Source organism: Solanum tuberosum, unplaced genomic scaffold (genome assembly GCF_000226075.1).
Source record: "Solanum tuberosum cultivar DM 1-3 516 R44 unplaced genomic scaffold, SolTub_3.0 scf00460, whole genome shotgun sequence".
In the NCBI taxonomy this organism is placed as follows: domain Eukaryota; kingdom Viridiplantae; phylum Streptophyta; class Magnoliopsida; order Solanales; family Solanaceae; genus Solanum; species Solanum tuberosum.
Genome location: NW_006239377.1, coordinates 388,964 through 409,218, shown reverse-complemented (window position 1 = coordinate 409,218; position 20,255 = coordinate 388,964). Strand labels below are relative to the sequence as shown.

At 38.4% G+C, this 20,255-nt stretch overlaps 1 protein-coding gene across 1 annotated transcript in view; it reads right to left on the bottom strand.

Moving 5' to 3' along the window:
- LOC102588763 (uncharacterized) overlaps positions 1-20,255 on the bottom strand; it is a 41,696-nt gene that overhangs the window by 18,333 nt on the left and 3,108 nt on the right. Inside the window, exons 3-6 of the mRNA XM_006363690.2 lie at positions 11,198-11,602; positions 9,718-9,799; positions 4,633-4,694; positions 4,422-4,516 (exon numbers count right to left, since the gene is read on the bottom strand). Of these exons, the coding sequence (XP_006363752.1) occupies positions 4,422-4,516; positions 4,633-4,694; positions 9,718-9,799; positions 11,198-11,602 (644 nt within the window). The remainder of the gene's footprint in view (positions 1-4,421; positions 4,517-4,632; positions 4,695-9,717; positions 9,800-11,197; positions 11,603-20,255) is intronic.

The window sequence follows — 20,255 nt, the reverse complement described above, 5'->3', positions numbered from 1 at the left end:
TCTCTCTCTTATTTTATGTCATCCCAAGACATATTGCACTTGTCTTCTTGTGAACATACTCCTCAGCAAAATGGAGTTGCTGAGCAAAAGAACATGCATCTAATTGAAACAGCTCGAACATTGCTCATTCACAATCATGTCCCTATACGTTTTTTGGGTGATGCTGTTATTACGGCTTGTTATTTAATCAATCACATGCCTTCATCTGTTTTGCAGTACCAGAGTCCTCACTCAGTCCTTTATCCGGACCAAAATTTGTTTCCTCTTCCTCCACGTGTGTTTGGTTGCACCTGTTTTGTTCATAACCTTACCCCGGGAAAAGATAAACTTTAGCACAAGGCTTTTAAATGTGTCTTTCTTGGGTATTCTCATCTACAAAAAAGTTATAAATGCTTTGATCCTTCTACCAATAAGTACTTGATCTCTGCAGATGTTACTTTTTTCGAGACTTCTCCGCATCTTTCTCATAATACGGAAAATCAAAAGGCCATAGCAGTTCTTTCCATTCCAACTATTCCAACCCCAGCTCCACCTCCAACTCTTAAGGTCTATTCCCGACGACCTCAGCCTCCTGTTGAACTTGCTAATCCAGTTGGTACTTCTAACTGATACAGGTGCACAAAACAATCTTGGTAACTCATTACCTGCTCCAACAATGTCTTCTGCTTCGGTCGAGCACTTATCCGATGATCTTCCCATTGCTCTTCGCGAAGATACTAGAACTACTGCCAATCAAATTCCTGTTTACTCTTATTTAAGTTATCATCGTTTGTCACCTTCATATCATGCCTTCCTTACTAGCTTATCATCGGTCAAAGTTCCTAAGACTGTGGCAGAAGCACTGGTTCATCCAGGTTGGCGTCAAGTTATGATTGAGGAGATGACTGCTTTGCATGATAATGGTACTTGGGAGCTTGTTCCTTTACCTGAAGGCAAAACCACAGTTGGTTGTCGTTAGGTATTCACCATTAAGGTAGGTTCGGATGGAGCTATTGATCGTCTCAAAGCAAGACTACTTAGATACACTCAAATTTAAGACATCGATTATGGAGACACTTTCCACCAGTTGCCAAGATGGCTTATGTCCGTCTTCTCATCTCTACGAATCATTGGCCCCTTTTTTAATTGGACATCAAAAATGCATTCCTACATGGAGAACTTGTTGAAGAGGTATAAATGGAGCAACAATCAGGGTTTGTTGCTCAGGGGGAGTCTAGACTAGTTTGTAAACTTCGTCCATCTCTCTATGGTCTCAAGCAGTTTCCTAGAGCATGGCTTGGTCGCGTTCGAGATGTTGTTCAACATTTTGGAATGATCCGAACAAAAGATGATCATTCTGTATTCCATAGGCATTTTTTTTTCTTTTTTTTTTTATGACAAGGGAAACCCGCAGCCGCTACCCTTTGGGTGCGCACAGGGTAAAACCCCCGCTCCTATGCAATAGCTCGCAAGCCACATAAGAGAGGTAACCCGCACTAAGCAAGCCCGGTGCGACGAGCTCGACCCAGAAGGCAAACCCCTTGCTTTCGCTGGCAAGGGGTTTCAAACTTGAGACCTCCAAGATGGAAGTCCCAAGCCCAAACCACTGGGACATCCCGAAGGGTAATATTCCATAGGCATTCATCTCATGGCAAATATATCTTTTTAATTGTTTATGTTGATGATATTGTTATCACAGGAGATGATTATGAAGGTATTGCTCAACTCAAATAACACCTCTCAAGTCACTTTCAGACTAAGGATTTGGGCAAGTTGAAATACTTTCTAGGCATTGAAGTGGCACAATCTGGCCATGGTATTGCTATTACTCAAAGGAAATATGCCTTGGACATTTTGGAAGATGCTGGTATGTTGGGCTGCAAACAGGTGGACAGTCCAATGGATCCAAATACTAAGCTTATTCCAAGACAGGGGGAGCCTCTAAAAGATCGTAGCAGATATTGGAGACTTGTTGGCAAACTCAACTATCTTACGATAACACGACCAAACATCTCATTTGTTATTAGTGTAGTTAGCCAATTTTTGCAATCACCTTGTGATAGTCGTTGGAATGCAGTGATTCGCATCCTGCGATATATCAAAAGCTCTCCAGGACAAGGTTTATTGTATGAAGATAAGGGACACACCAACATTGTCGGATATTCTGATGCAAATTGGGCAGGATCTCCTTCTGACAGACCGTCCACTTTAGGTTATTGTGTTCTTAATTGGAGGCAATCTAATATCTTGGAAAAGTAAAAAGTAAGTTATCGTAGCTAGATCAAGTGCAAAGGCAAAATATCGAGCTATGGCACTACCTACATGTGAGCTTATATGGTTGAGACAACACCTCTCCTTCTTGAATTACTGTGTAAATCTGAGACCTCATGGCTCTCAACCACTTCATTGACCACACCCTTGGGTGCCATTAAGAATGTTTTTCTACATGGTGATCTTGAGGGAAAAGTCTATATGGAGTAACTACCTACTTATGTTGCTTAAGGGGAACTTAGAAGCCTTGTGTGTCGATTGTGCACGTCACTCTACAATTTTAAACAGTCTCCTCGAGCTTAGTTTGGAAAGTTCTACACAGTAATTCAAGATTTTGGCATGACTCATTGTGGAGTTGATCACTATGTTTTATCAACATTCTACACCGAATCTATATATTTATTTGGTGATTTATGTTGACAACATCATTATCACAGGCAATAAACAAAATGGTATCACTAATTTGAAGCAACATCTCTTTCACCAATTCCATCGGCAGCATGAAGTATTTTCTAGGTATGGAAGTTGCTCAATCCAGATCAAGTATGCCTTAGACATTCTTGAGGAGACAAAAATGATGGGGTGTAGACCCATTGACACTCCTATGGATCCAAATGCTAACTCCTACAAGGGTAGGGGAGCCACACAGTGATCCCGGAAGGTATAGGTGACTGGTTGGAAAGTTCAATTATCCCACGGTGGCTAGACCTGACATCTCTTTTCCTATGAGCGTGTTGTAAGTCAATTTATGACTTCTCCTATGATAGTTATTGGGATGCAGTTGTTTGAATTTTGTGACATATAAAGCCAGTTCTAGGTAAGGGCCTACTCTTCGAGGATCGAGGTCATGAGCATATCATTGAATATACAAACGTTAATTATGCAGGAGCACCCTCTGATAGACATTCTACATCCGAATATTGGGTTTTAGTAGGAAGTAATTTGGTGTTCTACAAAAGTAAGAAATAGAGTGTGGTTGTTTGATCTAGTGCAGAAGCATAATATCGAGCAATGGTTGTAGCAACTTGTGAGCTAGTTTGGATCAAACAATTGTTGAAGAACTAAAATTTGGAGAAATCAATCATATGGAATTTGTGTATGATAACCAAGGAGCCCTTCATATCGCACCAAATCTAGTATTTCACGAAAGGGCTAAGTACATTGAGATTGATTGTCACTTTGTAAGAGAAGATACTCTTAGGAGATATTGTTACAAAATTTGTGAAGTCAAGTGATGAACCTTCAAATATATTTACCAAGTTCTTCATTGGCTCTCATATCAATTACATTTGCAACAAACCTAGTACACACAACTTGTATGCACCCGCTTGAGAGGATTGTTAGAATAGGAATAGGAACAGGAAAAACATATAGAATACTACTTGGGAAAGGATTTGTAATATAGCATCTATAAATAGTACTCCCTCCGTCCACTTTTATTTGTCATGTTGCGCTTTTCGCAAGTCAATTTGACTAATTTTCAAAGTTAAATTAGATTACATTAATTCGATATTTTAAACAAAAAAATTAGATATTCAAAAACTATATGAAAAGTACTATACATTGCAATTTTTTGCACATCAATATGATGAAAAAATATATTGTAAAATGTTAGTCAAAGTGTTTATAGTTTGACTCTAAAAATGGAAAGTATGACAATTAATAGTGGACGGAGGGAGTATCTCAATATAATAATGTAGATACACAATTCAATAATATTTTTCTCGTATATTTCTCACATGGGCCTATTTACACTAATAAACAGTGTTGACTGTTTAGAATGTGTAAATTAGTTCCTTAAATATTCATTAGAACAGTTGAACTCTTTTTCAAATCTAATAAAGGGATTCTTCATTATTTTTAAAAAAAAATTAAGTTGGTCTATTTTATAACATAGGTACAAAGGAAAAATGTTATACTTTCTATTTATTAGATTAATTTTGCTAAGTGGTGTCCTCCCCTGGGAGGGTGTTATACAAATGCTACAGCCATCATAGTCATTGCCTTTATGACCTTAAATTCATATCGAAGGGGTAGACTTGTGTATGAAGCATCCTGCGTTCACGCAGGACCCAGGGAAGCACTAAAAAATCATTTCATGAAATGAAAATTATAGAACACAAATTCATGTATTCAAGTGATACCTTTTTAGTGAAGGGGTATGAACTGACCTGTTACCAAAGCAGGAATGCCGAGCAGAGATGCTTATGTTTATTGTGCGAATGTTATGGCGCAATCTAGCTTCCTCGGGCAGTAACAAGTAACCCTAAAAATAAATGGTAATACCCAAGAATTTACAACAAGACAAACTTTAGCTTTTCATCAACAACTTGAGAGAAGATGCATAAATTAACAGTAAGGACCACAAAGCAACAGTAGTACCTTCTCTTTGGTGTATAAATAATTAGGTTCAAATGCATTGCTTCTTGTCTCAAGCCACTGCACTACCAGGTCAAATAAAGATCACAACCATCACAAGATAATTCAACAAAACCACCAACAACAGTTAAACAACTAAGGGGTCGTTTGGTAGAATGTATAAGAATAATGTTAAATAGACTGTATTAGTAATGCTTGCATTAGCAATACATGTTTTTAGTTGTGCTTGCATTAATTATACATAGATTATTTTTATGCATCGTTTGGTTTGATGCATAAAAAAATAGCATGCATTGCATAATAAATTTAATTTACAAAGATACCCTCCACTATTATGGTGGAAAGGATGTAAAAAAGGTTTTAAGGGGCAATTGCGTCTTTAATCATGCTAATGCATGCATTAAAATCATTGCATTGCTAATACCTAGAAATCCATGGTATTAGCAATACACACCTTAATACACTATAGAGTGTATTAGTTATACATAGGTTGGAAAAGAGTACCAAACAAGGTACTAGTAATACACAAGACTAATGCATGCATTATTTTTACTAATACACTCTACCAAACGACCCCTAACTCATGAATTTGATCCCTCAATAACTGTAGCAGCCTCATTCAGCTCAAGCAACAGAAGTAATATTACAGGCATGCCTTTGAGTTATATAGAGATACATAAATATCAAGGAATCCAAAGTCGTACATTAAGATTACAGGTGCTTAACGACGTATCTGACAGGCAATGGTCTTTAAAATGTAGGTCAGCCCATGAAAATAGTCCAATTCATATATTTCCTCCCCAAGTCTTTGCTAATTCCTCCCCCTCTTCTTCAACCAGTCTTTCTTTCACCTTTTCCTTCTTTCACCTTTTCCTACTCCTTTATATTAATGATGGGAGTTTTCCACTCCCATCATTGTATTGACGTGAACAAACCACGAGGAAATAGGGATACAAGTATATCAAGCAACAACAATATACCTAGTGTGATCAGATACAAGTATATCAAGCTCCATACAAATTTGGTGGGTGGTTTTGGAGCTGAATATCCGATTGGCCAGCTTTATCTGATCCAAGCTGAATTTCGTTACTACATATCATGTTTAATTACTCAATACATCACTAACAAACCACTAGAACGGGAGCCAAAGGAAAAGAAGGGGTTATAAGTGTAGAATCAGAAGATGAAAATTTATTTTACGCTAAAACTGTATGAAAAAAGACACGCAAGAAACTTTAACATGTCAAAACAATTTAACCTTATAGATGTATGTCAAATTTAAGGCCTATCTGAATGAAGTGCCTTCCCACAAAATAAGTACCCAAGTCTGTGATATAGTCACCTCTATATAGTTGCAAAATAAGCATCTTGTAAGTAAGTAAAAAACCTAGAATGAAAGCTACAATTCATCAAAACTACAAATGATAGAATGGAGGGTAGCAGAGCCAGAAGATAATGGTTCAGCACTTAAAAAAACAAATTGAACCAAAGACAGCAAGAAGGTTAAGAAAATAATTTATTTCCGACAAAATTATGCGCAAAAGAAAGGTTGTTATATTTTTTTGAAAAAAAAAATAAAGAAAAAAATCTTGGTATGTTCTCTTTATTTCAATAAGGAAAATCAAGCTTGCTAATGTAAGAACATTGCACCCAAGGGTGTGGCCTTTTGGTCAATAAAGTGGTTGATAACCCTGAGGTTTCAGGTTGAAACAAGAAAACACTCCCATATGTCCTAGCCTTACTGGGCAGAGTTACCTGGTACTTATTGCTGGTGGGAGGTGGCAAGTATCCCGTGGAATTAGTCAAGGTGCGCGAAAGCTGATTCGGACAAGACGGTCATCAAAAATAATTAAGAACATTCTAAACAATATATTTACTACAAAAGTCTAAAATTCCTTATAGAATTGAAAAATGCTATCAGACACGATCCCCAATCAGCTTTAGAGGTTGGTTGTTCATAAACCTCAAAGTTTTATCCTGGTCTAAGCCATGGTTACAGAGGCCCTCCTTCATCAAAACTGGGAAGAAGTTGGGATTCAGGCAAAGAGCAGAAGTAGGTGGAGAATCATACTAGTCGTCATATGGTGGACAATTTGGGAAGAGAGGAATGATATGTATTTTGAGAACGTAGAGAATAGTATAGAACAGATCAAGTTGTTTGTATCTTGATTCTGTGTTTTTTGGTGTAACCAAATTTGGTCTAGTGATCCTGTATTTATTATTGATGTGTTAGATTCATTATAGACATAGGATCTGGATTTACTAGTGAATATGGCTCCAGTAGTTTAATGTTATTTTTAGGACGACAAAAATGCCCAACGAATGGAGGTGAATACAATGATTCCATTGTACAAGAACAAGGGTGATATCTTAAACTATAATAATTACACGGGTATCAAATTGTTATGTCACATTATGAAGGTTTGGGAGAGAGCGGTGGAGATGAAGGTGAGGAAAGTGGAGTCCATTTCTGAGAATCAATTTGGATTCATGCCAAGACGGTCAACTACTAAAGCTATACATCTTGTGCGGAGAGGGGTGCAGAAATATAGGTAAAGGAAGAGGGACCTACATATGGTATTCATTGACCTTGAAAAAGCATATGACAAATTCCCGAGGGATGTCCCCCGGAGGTGCTTGGAGACTAGAGGAGCTCTGATCGCTTATATTAGGATGATAAAGGACATGTAGATGGATCCAAGACTCCGGTTAGAATGGTGGCAGATGACTCGAAGCACTTCCTAGTTGGGATGGGGTTGCACTAAGGATCAGTTCTTAGCCCTTTCCTATTTGCCTTGGTGTTGGATGAGTTGATGCAGTCGATTCAGAAGGAATTTCCATGGTGTACGTTATTCTCGGATGACATAATAATGATTGATGAGACACAGGATAAATTTCATGTTAGGTTGGAGGTTTGGAGACAAACTATGGAGTCCAAAGGGTTCAGGTTGAGCAAGACCAAAATGAATATTTGGAGTGCAAATTCAGTGTTGCATTGGATGAAGCAAACGTGGAAGTGAGGCTTGCGACATAGACTATTCCTAAGAGCTTGAGTCTATAATCCAAGAAAGTAGGGACATCGACAATGATGTCACACATCGCATTGGGGTAGCATGGATGTAATGGAGACTTGCCTCAAGAGTCTACTAATAAAGTACCACCTAAACATAATTAAGAACTCCTTCTCGTGAGATGTAAAGACGGCTGAAATACTAAGAAGTATTTCCTTCTTTCTCAAATTTTACATGGTATCAAAGCAATTGCTACCTGAGCTTCCCTCCCTAGAAGAATTAGGGCTCCCTTTTTCTTCAAAAAGAGGTCGAGTTTTCTCTCCTTTAAGTTGTCCAATGCTTTTTTCCAATAATTACTTCTTTGTCAAATCGATCATAACCACTACCTACATTCCAGGTGATTGTGCACCACAAATAAGAGCTAATAAAGAGACCAACAATTACTTAGAAAGATATCACGATTCTTGGTGGAAAAAAATGATTTGTTGAGGCAGAAAAATAGATATCAAATTTCTACCAAGATAACTGGAAGTTCTAACTTGATGACTCCATCATCTATAATTGAGTTGCAAAAACTTCTGGATAGGTATCCTATATCTTGACCAAATTCTTTCTGGTTAAAGAATTTCTTTCTAGTTGCTCTGGAACAATTAGGAGATAACAATTAGGAGATTCTATAGAAGAAATATGGGGTTTTGCTTTAGGCGGCAACATGCTTGGTCCCGCTCATGGGATCAAATCAATACGTTCAAGAAGAAAATTGGAATATCAATCTGATCGAGATCTCTTTTCCTGATTTGCGGTCCTATATAGCTTAATCAATACTATAGTAAAGGAGGATGCAATTGGATTTGAGTTGACATAGCTTCCTGGATTTAAAAAATGTCAGGGAAAGGTATGCAAACTGAAGAGAGCCTTGTACATAAAGAAGCAATCCCCTAGAGCTTGGTTTGATAGATCCTCCAATGCGTTGCTCTCTTTCAATTACAACAAAGTAATGTCGATCACACCCTCTTCATAAGACATCAATAGGGTAAACACTCTTCTCATTATTTATGTTGATGACATAGTAATCTCAGGAGATGACCCGATTGAAGTTGTCAACACAAAAAAAAATAAAAAAAAATCAACGATCTAGGGAAGTTATTTCTTGGGGATTGAGGTTGCTGGATCAAAAAGAGGAATTTTTATTAAAAGGCAAGGCTTGCAAGCTTTTACTAATTTGGATTTCACTTGATATTTAAATGATAGAAGACCTTATCCGGTTATCATACACTCGGAAGAGGGAACCTAGCTACTTGAAGAAGTAAGAAGCGAAGTGTAGTTGCAAGATCAAGTAAGGAAGCAAAATATAGAGCTATGGCCTAGGGTGTTAGTGAGCATTTTTGGCCACAAAAGTTGCATGGAAGAATTGAGCTTGTCTGAAAAAGGAAAGTCTTGTACTGCAACAACAAAGTTGTAATCAGTACAGCTCAGAATCCTGTTCAACATAACCAAAGGCGAACAAAACATATTATAATTGATTGACACTTTATTTAAGAGAAAGTTACTAGGGGCCCCTTGAGTTTGCTTCATGTACCGTCAAACGAACAGCTAGATAATGTGCTTATAAATGGCCTCAGCAAAAGGACTTTTCATACTTTGGTTTGCAAGTGGGCCATGTGCTACATCTTTGCTCCCACTTGACAACTTGAGAGGGAGTGTTGATTGTGTTAATTAATTAGCATGATTTTAGGAGACTTTACTTTTCCTTTTTCTAGAGTAATCATCATAGGATTAGAATATTTCCTTTTATTGTAATTGATTGTCTTTCTCTGATTGATTAGGATTCACTTGAATAATACCTCTTCTTATGGAATATAAAGACATACTGAAATACAAAGAAGTCTTTTCTTCTTGCTCAATTTCTACATAACATTCAAAAAATGAGCAGTTAAATACCAACTCAGTAACCTTTTTCGCCATCCAATAATGGGAAGAAATGGCATAAAAAGAAACTCATATTTTTCCTGTACTAAGATTAGCTCATTATATAGTTGCAGGTACTGCACAGAATTATTCAAAGTTAGATAGATACCAGCATAAGAGTTTAGCTTGTCCAAGTGAAGCGTCTTGAGCAACTTAGGAATGTCAATATGTAGATGTATACCAGCAATATCCTGCACATGGAACTTTAATCTGAGAACCACGTTAAAGCAGCAACAGAATGTGCTTAGCTCTTAAATTTACAAGGAAAAACTGAAAAGAAACGAAATATGCATTTGCTTATTAAATTTGACTGAAAAACTAACAGCTCATAATTAGATACGGGTAGAACCAAACTTGATAGTGAAAGCAACCAAGTTGGATGTCACCTATATATAAGAGTGTACAGGATAAGTAATGCATCATTTCTTTTGAAAAAATATCAGGTATTTAATATCTAGCAACACAATGTCTCAAGCCCAAGCACTACCATAAATATGATCAGCAAAGTAAACCCCAAGTTAGACGTTCTTATCAGTCAGTAATCATAGAACTCAAACAAAACTTCTTTAAAACACAATTAGGTGATAGCTGTTCTAGACAATTTCATAAAAACAACATAGGGTAATCTTAGTAGCTCAGTTGGTTGGCTACCTGAACTCCCACCTTGTTGGTGAGGGTTCGATTCCCCACATTGTAATCCCCATCCATTTCCCTTTCCCCTACCCCTAATTTTTTTTAAAAAAAACAAAAACATAGGGCAAACGTTGGCACTAGTCTGCAATTCAATCAATGACCTGCCATAATCCAGAACCCAAAATGTGCAGAAGAGAGCAACCGAAACTGAAAGATGAAACAAAGCAATCATATTTTTACAATGTGAATTTATAATTTACATTCAAACTTCAAAATCTTTTATTCAAATGCATATCTCAATAAAAACTCAACTTATGTTGCGGGTAAAAAAAATTGTGACTGAAGGTACAACACAACACCTGATCTCCCCAGTTCCTTAAGAATAACTAACACAATAAACCTTCCATGTAGAATTTTAATAAATTGGGAAAAATACAATAGCTATCACCTTCTTCTCTACATACCGTAACCCTTCCAAAAGATAAGCACAGAAATGCATAAAACTGCAATGTTATAACACAATGAGAAACATCATTAAACATCTGGGTAATAGAAGTAGGCAGGTATGTGATGTTCATTTTCATTTTCTTAATTAACTCTCTTCATAAGAGATAACTATACCTAGTCTACCAAGTACAAAGAGTTGCATGTGAAGCAATAAATACATGGGAAATCCACAAGTAAAGCTAGTCTTCCTAAGTGTATTTCTAGTCTGTTAAATGGGGAAATATCACAATCTAGGATTAAGACCACTCAATATGACCTAGGATCTTCATTTACATCTAAAACACTAATAAAAGATGACATAATTCGATGCACAACAAGATGTTAATACTTCATAACAGTATTCACTTTGCTGTTCCTCAAATAAGGGAATCCCATAATATGCCAAAACAAAGTATCAAAGAAGATGCAAAGAATTCTTCCGAGCAAGTTTACACTTTATCCAAACTTACCCATAATCCTCCAAGGACTCGCTTGGAAACTCTCCAAATGAAAGACAAGCGCCCATGCCATTTTTGGCCAATTCGAATTATAGCTGCTTTTAGTGATTCCTTCGGCGAGATGAAAAACCGTGCACGTGAAACTTCCTTACTGATTTTGGGGACCACATCATCACCCACTGACTCACTGTTCGTTGAACTTCCCAATGAAGGCTCAGAGGGCTCATTGTTTGAATATAATAGAGATTTACCACTCTTAGCTCCATCACTTAACCAGTCCAACCATGGTTTTGTAGCAGCAGTAACTGAACTATCTTCATTCACATGTTTCAGGTTCTCATCAATAGGTTCTTCATTGACAACATTTACTACATCATAGTTGGTTTGATTTTGTGACCACAAGCCAGCACTAGTTATCTGTAGGAGAAAACAGAGTCAGCTGAATCTTTCAATAACTGGCACATGTGAGTGTTCAGAAATTTACTAAACAACCATTACAGCTAGCAGCTGCAATAGTGCAGTTGATGTACAAAATCGAGATATAATAGATTCATGAAAATGCTGAATGTTCTGCGAGAACTCATCCTTCAATATTAGTCAACTCAGTTTATCATCGATATTAACTTTGAACCAGGTCATTTTTCACTGTTCATATTTCTATCAAATTTTTTTAGAACAATTTGTCGAACTTCTTTTTTTGAGAAGGTAACATATATTATATAATATCAGTTGCACAAGGGATGCGCACAGCATATTTACATTCCAAAAGAAAGCAAAAAGATCTCACAGTTTGTTGAACTTTATTAGCACACAATTTCTTTTGCTAAGAAATAATGTGAACCAGCTCCAATTAGACAAAAATGCAAAAGAAAGAAACAACCAAAAAACATAGCTTCTTAAGATGTTATGTGAATCATTCAACTGTACAAGATCTAACCTCTTTTTTATATTTCTTTGGATAACAGTAGCGTCTTGGCCGACTAGCACACCTCAACTAATCTACCAATACTTGTTATCCACCACCAACACATGTACTAGATAACGCCTTTTTTTTTAAGACTGTGGTATCTGGGTCAGCTTTCGCATACCTCGACTAATTTCATGGGATGCCTACCACCTCCGACCAGCAACAGGTACCAGGTAACTCTGTCTACCAAGCCTATGACAGATGGGAGGAATCACCTAGTGTTTTTGTCTCCGCTAAGTTTTGAACCTGAGACCTCAAGGTTCTCAACCACTTCATTGATCACTAGGCCACACCCTTGGATGCCATGTACTAGATAACGCCTTTTTTTTTAAGGCTGTGGTATCTGGGTCAGCTTTCGCATACCTCGACTAATTTCATGGGATGCCTACCACCTCCGACCAGCAACAGGTACCAGGTAACTCTGTCTACCAAGCCTATGACAGATGGGAGGAATCACCTAGTGTTTTTGTCTCCGCTAAGTTTTGAACCTGAGACCTCAAGGTTCTCAACCACTTCATTGATCACTAGGCCACACCCTTGGATGCCATGTACTAGATAACTCTGTTAACCTAGGTATGGACAGATAAAAAAAAATCACCTAATGTTGTCTCTGTGCTCAGCAAAGATTTGAACCTAGGTTCTTATGTTGTTACTCCAACTCTTCAACCTTAGGCAATAGATTCCTAGGCATGTACTTAACTCATCAAATGAGCCACCTTAAACACACAAGCTTATCAACATTACCATTCTCAAAGACAGTGTTCTGAAAGGCGAGAGGCGAGGCGAGGCCTCGTCGCCTATTACAGGTGTGGCGATGTGATTTCAAAATGGCGAAAGGCGACAAGGTAAGGCGCCAGGCGTCACCTTTTTGTTTTGTTTTTTAAAAAGGTCTAATTTAATAGTTGAAAGGCAAAATTAGGGTTATTTTGGTGTATTTGCAAACCTGGGATCCTCTTCTCTCTATTGCGACCTGCGAGATCTCTTCTCCTCTTCCGTCGCGACTCTCTGGCCTTCAAGAGGACGAGACTTCAACAATCAGCGGCTGCTCAGACCTTCACGTCGCGAGTGGCGACTCACTCAGCTACGTTCTTCTTCTTCATTTTTTTTTTCTTCTTCAGTTCTTCTCTTATTCATCTTCTTCTTCTTCTCTTCTCTGTTTTTCAGTGCCAGTGGCACAGGGTTCTGTTTTTCTTTTTCAATTTGCAGCTACTAAACTGATTGTCAAACTGTTTCTGCCTATATTTAAAAAAAAAAAAACCAATCCTTCTATATTTATTTCTTCCCTACTAAATTTAGTTTTATACCATATAGTATTTATGTGTTCATAAATAGTGAATACAATGGCATCTGATGCTAACAAAAAGAAGAACATTGGATGGAATTATGGTATTCAAGGACCAAGAAAAGATTCAGTTATAGTATGTTTTGTATAGTTACTTATAATGGTGGTATTACTCGACACACGCAACATTTGTTGGGTGGAAACAAAAATGTAAAACAATGTCCAACTAGTCCCACGGAAGTTAGAGAAGAAATAAGGGTTTATATGGAAAATAAAATCGCCAGTAGTCTGAAATTTCAGGTGAGACAACCAGAAGAATTTGTGGTTAATATTGATGATGATGATGATGATATGAATGAATATGGTAAAATGATGCCTCCCTCAAAAACTCAAAAGATATCTTCTAGTGGAAGTGCATCATCCACGGGGCAGAACGCGACGAAAGGCAATATCAATCTATATTCTGCAAAAATCACAACAAAAAGGAGGCTTTGAAAAAGAGCAGGAATTGATGAAACCAAGAAAATTCCAAGAGAGCGAGCCCCAAGTGCTTTTGCATCATGGATATACGATGTGGGGTATCCTTTTAATTGAGTTAATTACAAATCATTTGATAAATATAGTGAGGCAGTAGGAAAACATGGCCCCGGAATGAATCCTCCTACCTTTCATAAAGTTAGAGTTACTCACCTAAAAAAAGAGGTGAAGAAAGTGGACAAAATTGTTGATGACCATAAAATGCAATGGACAAAGTTTGGATGTTCTATTATGATGGACAAATGGATGGCATGAAATGGTAAAATGATCATTTCATGATGGACAAATGGACGGCATGAAATGGTAAAATGATCATCAATATTTTGGTGAATTCTCCAATTGATAGAGTATTTCTTGGTTTTGTTAATGCTAGCAATGAATCTACCGATTCTACCAAAATGTACAACTTGTTTTAAAACACAGTTGAAAGAATTGGATCGGAAAATGGATAGTCATCGATAATGCTAGTAGAATGTTAAAACAAGAAGCATGATGATGAGTGCATACCCACACATTTATTGGGACTCCATGTGCTGCTCATTGCATCTACTTGATATTTGGTGACATATTCAAGATTAATCCATATGCTTCGGGTAATATCACTCTCGTATCCTCTAACTTTCTTTATAGTCAATATTTAATACTTATTAGCTACTAATTACTTTAACAATTTTTAGGAAGGCCATCAAAATCCATTCTTACATCAGTGAAAGGTCGTTGTTGTTGTACTTGATACGAAAATTCTCCAATGAAAGAAATTTGGTGAAACCAGCCAAGACATGATTTGCAACGGCCTTCTTAACTTTGAGAGTTATGTGCAACAACAGAAAAACTTGAGAATTCTAGTCCTCTCAACAGAATGTACTTCAAGTAGATTTGCAAAGGGAACTTTGGGGAAAGAAATTGCCAACCTCCTTATTTCTACCTACTTTTGAAATGATGTTGTTCGGACACTTAAAGTTTGTGGTCCTTTGACAACAGTGCTTCGTTTGGTGGATGGGGAGAAAAAACCACCAATAGGCTATACTTATGAAGCAATGGATAGAGCCAAAGAAACTATTAAGCGGGGTTTTGGTGGAGTTAAGAAGCAATATGAGAAAGTGTTTGAAATTATTGATGCAAGGTGGTCAGACCAAATCCATCGGTCTTTGCATACTGAAGGCCATATTTTGAACCCAGGATTGTTTTATACAACTCATAACAATGGCCCTATACATCCTGATGTGTGGAGGGATTATCATGCATGTGTTGAGAAGATAAACCCCGATTTAGCAATACAAGATTTATTAGTCGCTGAGCTGCCCAAGTACAAAACTGCGGATGGACTATTTGGTTGTGGTCAAGCTCAAAGAGCCGGCACAAGGTCACCAGATAAGTGAGCTGATTTAGTTCTTTATAGTTTATACTTTATACTATAGCTTTACTTAAGTTATTTGACTTATTTACACTTATTAACCTTTAAATTTATTTTTTATAGTTGAATAGTGGTTATTATTTGGTAGTCAAACTCCAAACTTGCAAAAGTTTGCCATGAAAGAATTAAGCCTAACTTGTAGCTCATTAGGATGTGAGCGAAATTGGAGTGTGTTTTTTATGACAAAGTGTGTTTGAATATGTAAGAAGAATATTTTATATCCAAATTTCCATATTTTACCCTAATCCTCGATCTATGTATCCTCTTATCTGGTCATGTCTTCAATAACATGTAGGTGTGTCATATCTTGTCTAGTCACCTTTTCTCAATACTTCTTTGACCTACCTCTTACGTCTCTTAAAACCCACCATAGCCAACTTTTTGCACCTGCGGCATCTGTGCATCTCCACTTCACATGCTCAAACCATCTCAGTTTCGCATCCCTCATCTTGCCCTACCACTGGTGTCACTCCTATCTTGTCCCATATATCTTCGTTTTTTAATCTCATCTCTCTTAGTATACCCACACATCTATCTCAACATCCCTATTTCTGCTACTTGCATCTTTTTGACGTGAGAATTCTTGATCGGTCAACACCGTGCCCCATACAACATAATCGATTTAACAACAACTTTATAATACTTACCTTTAGGTCTAGGTGGCACATATATATATATGACAAGTGAGATGCATTGAGTCAAACTTTTCTCCTAGACACAGTTCCCAAAATATGTTTTAGATTCACCTCATCATCCCCTTTTCGGTGGTCCTTCCGATCACCGGAAACCCTCAATTTCATCTTTTTTCTGTTACATCTTCCTCACAGTTCCCAAAATATGTTTTAGATTTCACCCCATCATCCCCTTTTCGGTGGTCCTTCCGATCACCGGAAACCCTCAATTTCATCCTTTTTCTGTTAAACCTTCCTCTATTATGGACTATATTTATTTTGCGATAGGTTTTAAGTCTTTTGACATCGAGAGAATTAGCGATACAGCTGGCGAATGGTACGAATGGACGGAAAGGAGCAGAAGGGTCATCACAAGAACCTCCTTTAGCAAGAGGTCTATGATATGGATCACCCAAATCTTGCAGGAAGCTTCAAAGGAAAAAGGAAATTCCGTCAGAAGGTGGAAGAAAACAGAATCCCTCTCGGAAATTTTCTGTGCTAGGAATTTCAACAAACACGGCAGATACTTTAGCCTGATAAATATAAGAGGTAGAAGGAGGTCCGTTATAATCATCCCTGAGTTGTCTTTTAACTCAGGATGGGACATCTTTGCAGATAAAATAGGGAGTTTTCTCGCTAGACATAGAGTGGAGGAAAACAGAATGAAACAGAGACTAGTGGATAGCAATGTCTCTTTTGCAGAGGCGGTTAGGAGCTTTAAATGGTCAAACAGTAAAGGAGATGGAGTTAATGTTAGAGCAACATTAATGAAGGAGAAGGATCAGGAAATTATTCGCATTAATGATGCCCCGAATACCCATAATGAAGTCCTACAGAGAAGCTTAGTTGGAAGCTTTGAAGGAAGGGATATGACCGTACCTACCCTATCGGAAGTGAGGGGTTGGACCAACAAGAACTGGAGACAAACTCACGGTTTGAATACCTACGAGATGGTGGGTGGAAAATCTGGTGTAACACAAAAGTCCGTTTGGACTGGTGGACACCAACAATAGTGGCATCAAACAGAGAGAATGGGTCAAGCTCGACCTGGATTAGAATTGTTGGCCTCCCACTTCATCTATGGTCGCAGACAATCTTCAAATCCATCGGAGATTTTTACGGGAGTTGGGTCGAAACAGAGGAAGAGACGCAACTAAGAAATCACCTTAAATGGGCAAGAATTAGGGTTGAAGGCGACGGTTCGAGGATCCCGAAGGAGGTGACAATCCTCAATGCCGGAATTTCCTTCTCCATGCAATTGTGGACAGAGTTGCCGGCGAGATACGTTGTTGGAGAAGAAAGTGAGTCTCCCCCTATTATCCAGCAGTTCTCGAGGAATTATCCAGTGGCTAATAGAAGGACTGATGGGGCAGCCAGCTTTAAAACACGTGGGGTGGCAGTAAAGGACAAAGGACTTGGGCCCACTTCTAATTCAAATTTGATGGCAAATTTGGGCCGGTTCTCGCCCTTATTAAATCAAGGCCCAAAACACAATCAACATCACAAACAGCCAGATCTAACTGATAATACTAAAAAGCCCAAAAGTCTAAATGACTTCTCACGTGAGAGAGGCATGAAGGGGGAGAAAGATCTTAGAGAAATTAAAGACCTGGCATCTAAGTTCCTGCAAGCTTTCAAAAACTGGGAAAAAGAAGCCAAGGTGGAGGAAGACACGATGGGGCAAAAAGAAGGGGATGCGAAAAATGTTTCCAACCTGGAAACGACTCGTAATCAAGAATGCTCCAAGACAAGAAAAGAATCCGAAAAAATAAGAACAACTAATATCATGCAAGAGGCAGAACAAAACTTGCAGATACAGCAGATTCATGAGGTTGACCCAGTCAATATTCAATTCCCAAGTTCTCAAGAAATTATCGAGACAGAAGCATCAAATTGGGTCAACTCTCATATCCTAGAGCTGAGCAATACCTATGGGGTAGCTTTCGAAGGCTTCGAAAAAGAAACCATAACCCTATTAATGAAGATCGATGAGAGGAAATCAATGTTGGATAATAAGGGGTCTGGTAAGGCAGTGTCTACTCCAAAGAGTAGAATTGGGAAAAATGAACTGAAAAATTTAAAATCCAGCCTTAATGAAGAAGTGGAAGGCAGCAGGAGCAGGGGGAGGAATTTAAGTTTAACTTTTAAATGAAAGTCAAACTATTGACATGGAATGTAAGGGGGCTAAACGATCAAAACAAGAGAATAATGGTGAAGAGTCTAATGCAAAAATGGAAAGCGGATGTCTATTGCTTTCAAGAAACAAAGATCAGCAAGGAAGTTGAAGCAATGGCTAAGCAATTATGGTCATGCCGATGGATGAAATGTGGTTACCTGGAAGCTGAGGGTAGCTGTGGGGGTGTCCTTATGATGTGGGACAGCAGAATTTGGAGAGGGACTTTAGTTGAAGCTGGTCAATTCTCCATCACCTATGAATTTGTATCAACTCAAAACCTTTATACCTGGTACCTCACTGGAGTGTATGCTCCCCATACCAGGGATGAGAAGCTACTTTGTTGGGAGGAAATAGCTGCAGTTAGAACTATTTGTGATGGTCCATGGGTCACATGTGGAGACTTTAACACAGTTAGAGTCATGGCAGAAAGAAGAGGATGCAGTAGGATCACAAATGTGATGAAAGATTTTTCCAACTGGATTGAGGAGATGGAATTACACGACCCTCAATTAAAAGGTGGGAATTTTACATGGTTCAGAGGGGCAAACCACCACAGTGCAGCCAGGTTAGACAGATTCTTATATTCAAGGGAATGGGAAGAAAACTTCAAAAATATAAGGCAGACGATAATGCCTAGAGTGACATCTGATCATAGCCCTATTATGCTACAATGTGGGGACTGGTGGCAGAATAAGTCCTACTTCAAGTTCGAGAATTGGTGGCTCAAAGTGGATGGTTTCAAGGGGCTAGTTGATAGTTGGTGGAGTGAGTTTGTAGTTGAAGGCTGCCCTGACTACAAGCTCAGTATGAAACTGAAGTTGCTGAAACAGAAACTCAAATAATGGAGTAAGCAAGTAGGTGGGGAACTAGGCACTAAGAAAAACAAGTTATCTTCTCGCACCTCCTCACTGGGGCGTCCGCGTCCCGTCTCTTCACATGTCCAAACCATCTCAGTCTCGCTTCCCTCAGCTTGTCCACCACCGAGGCCACTCCCACCTTCTCCCGGATAACCTCATTCCTAATCTTATCGCTCCTAGTGTGCCCACACATCCATCTCAACATCCTCATCTCCGCAACATGCATTTTCTGAACATGTGAGTTCTTGACTGGCCAACACTCCGCTCCATACAACAAGGACGGTCTAACTACCACTCTGTAGAACTTACCTTTAAGTTTAGGCGGGATTTTCTTATCACACAAGACTCCAGAGGCAAGAAACCTTCAAAAATATAAGGCAGACGTTAATGCCTAGGGTGACATCTGATCATAGCCCTATTATGCTACAATGTGGGGACTGGTGGCAGAATAAGTTCTACTTCAAGTTCGAGAATTGGTGGCTCAAAGTGGATGGTTTCAAGGGGCTAGTTGATAGTTGGTGGAGTGAGTTTGTAGTTGAAGGCTGCCCTGACTACAAGCTCAGTATGAAACTGAAGTTGCTGAAACAGAAACTCAAAGAATGGAGTAAGCAAGTAGGTGGGGAACTAGGCACTAAGAAAAACAAGTTGTTATCTGAATTAGGTGACATTGATCTGGCACAAGATTCAAGACAGTTGACAGAGGATGAGCTAATGGTGAGGGCTACAATTTTGGTAGAATTGGAAGAACTAGCAAAAATTGAGGAGTCTAGGTGGAGACAAAAATCTAGGATTCTATGGTTGAAACAGGGAGACAACAATACTAGGTTTTTCCAAAGGATGGCTACTGCTCACAAGAGATATAATAATATAGACAGACTAATAATCAGCGGAGAGGAGGTCAAAGAGCCAGAAGACATTAAGTTGAATATGATTGAGTTCTATAAAAAACTCTATACTGAAACAGAGCTATGGAGGCCTTCTTTTGAGTATGTGAATTGTCCTAGAATATCCCAAGAGGAACAAGAGTGGTTGCAAAGACCTTTCAGTGAAGATGAAGTGCTAAATATAATCAAACACTGTGATGGTGACAAGGCACCTGGGCCTGATGGATTCACCATGAGTTTCTTCAAAGTCTGCTGGGAGACTTTGAAGGAGGACTTGATGCA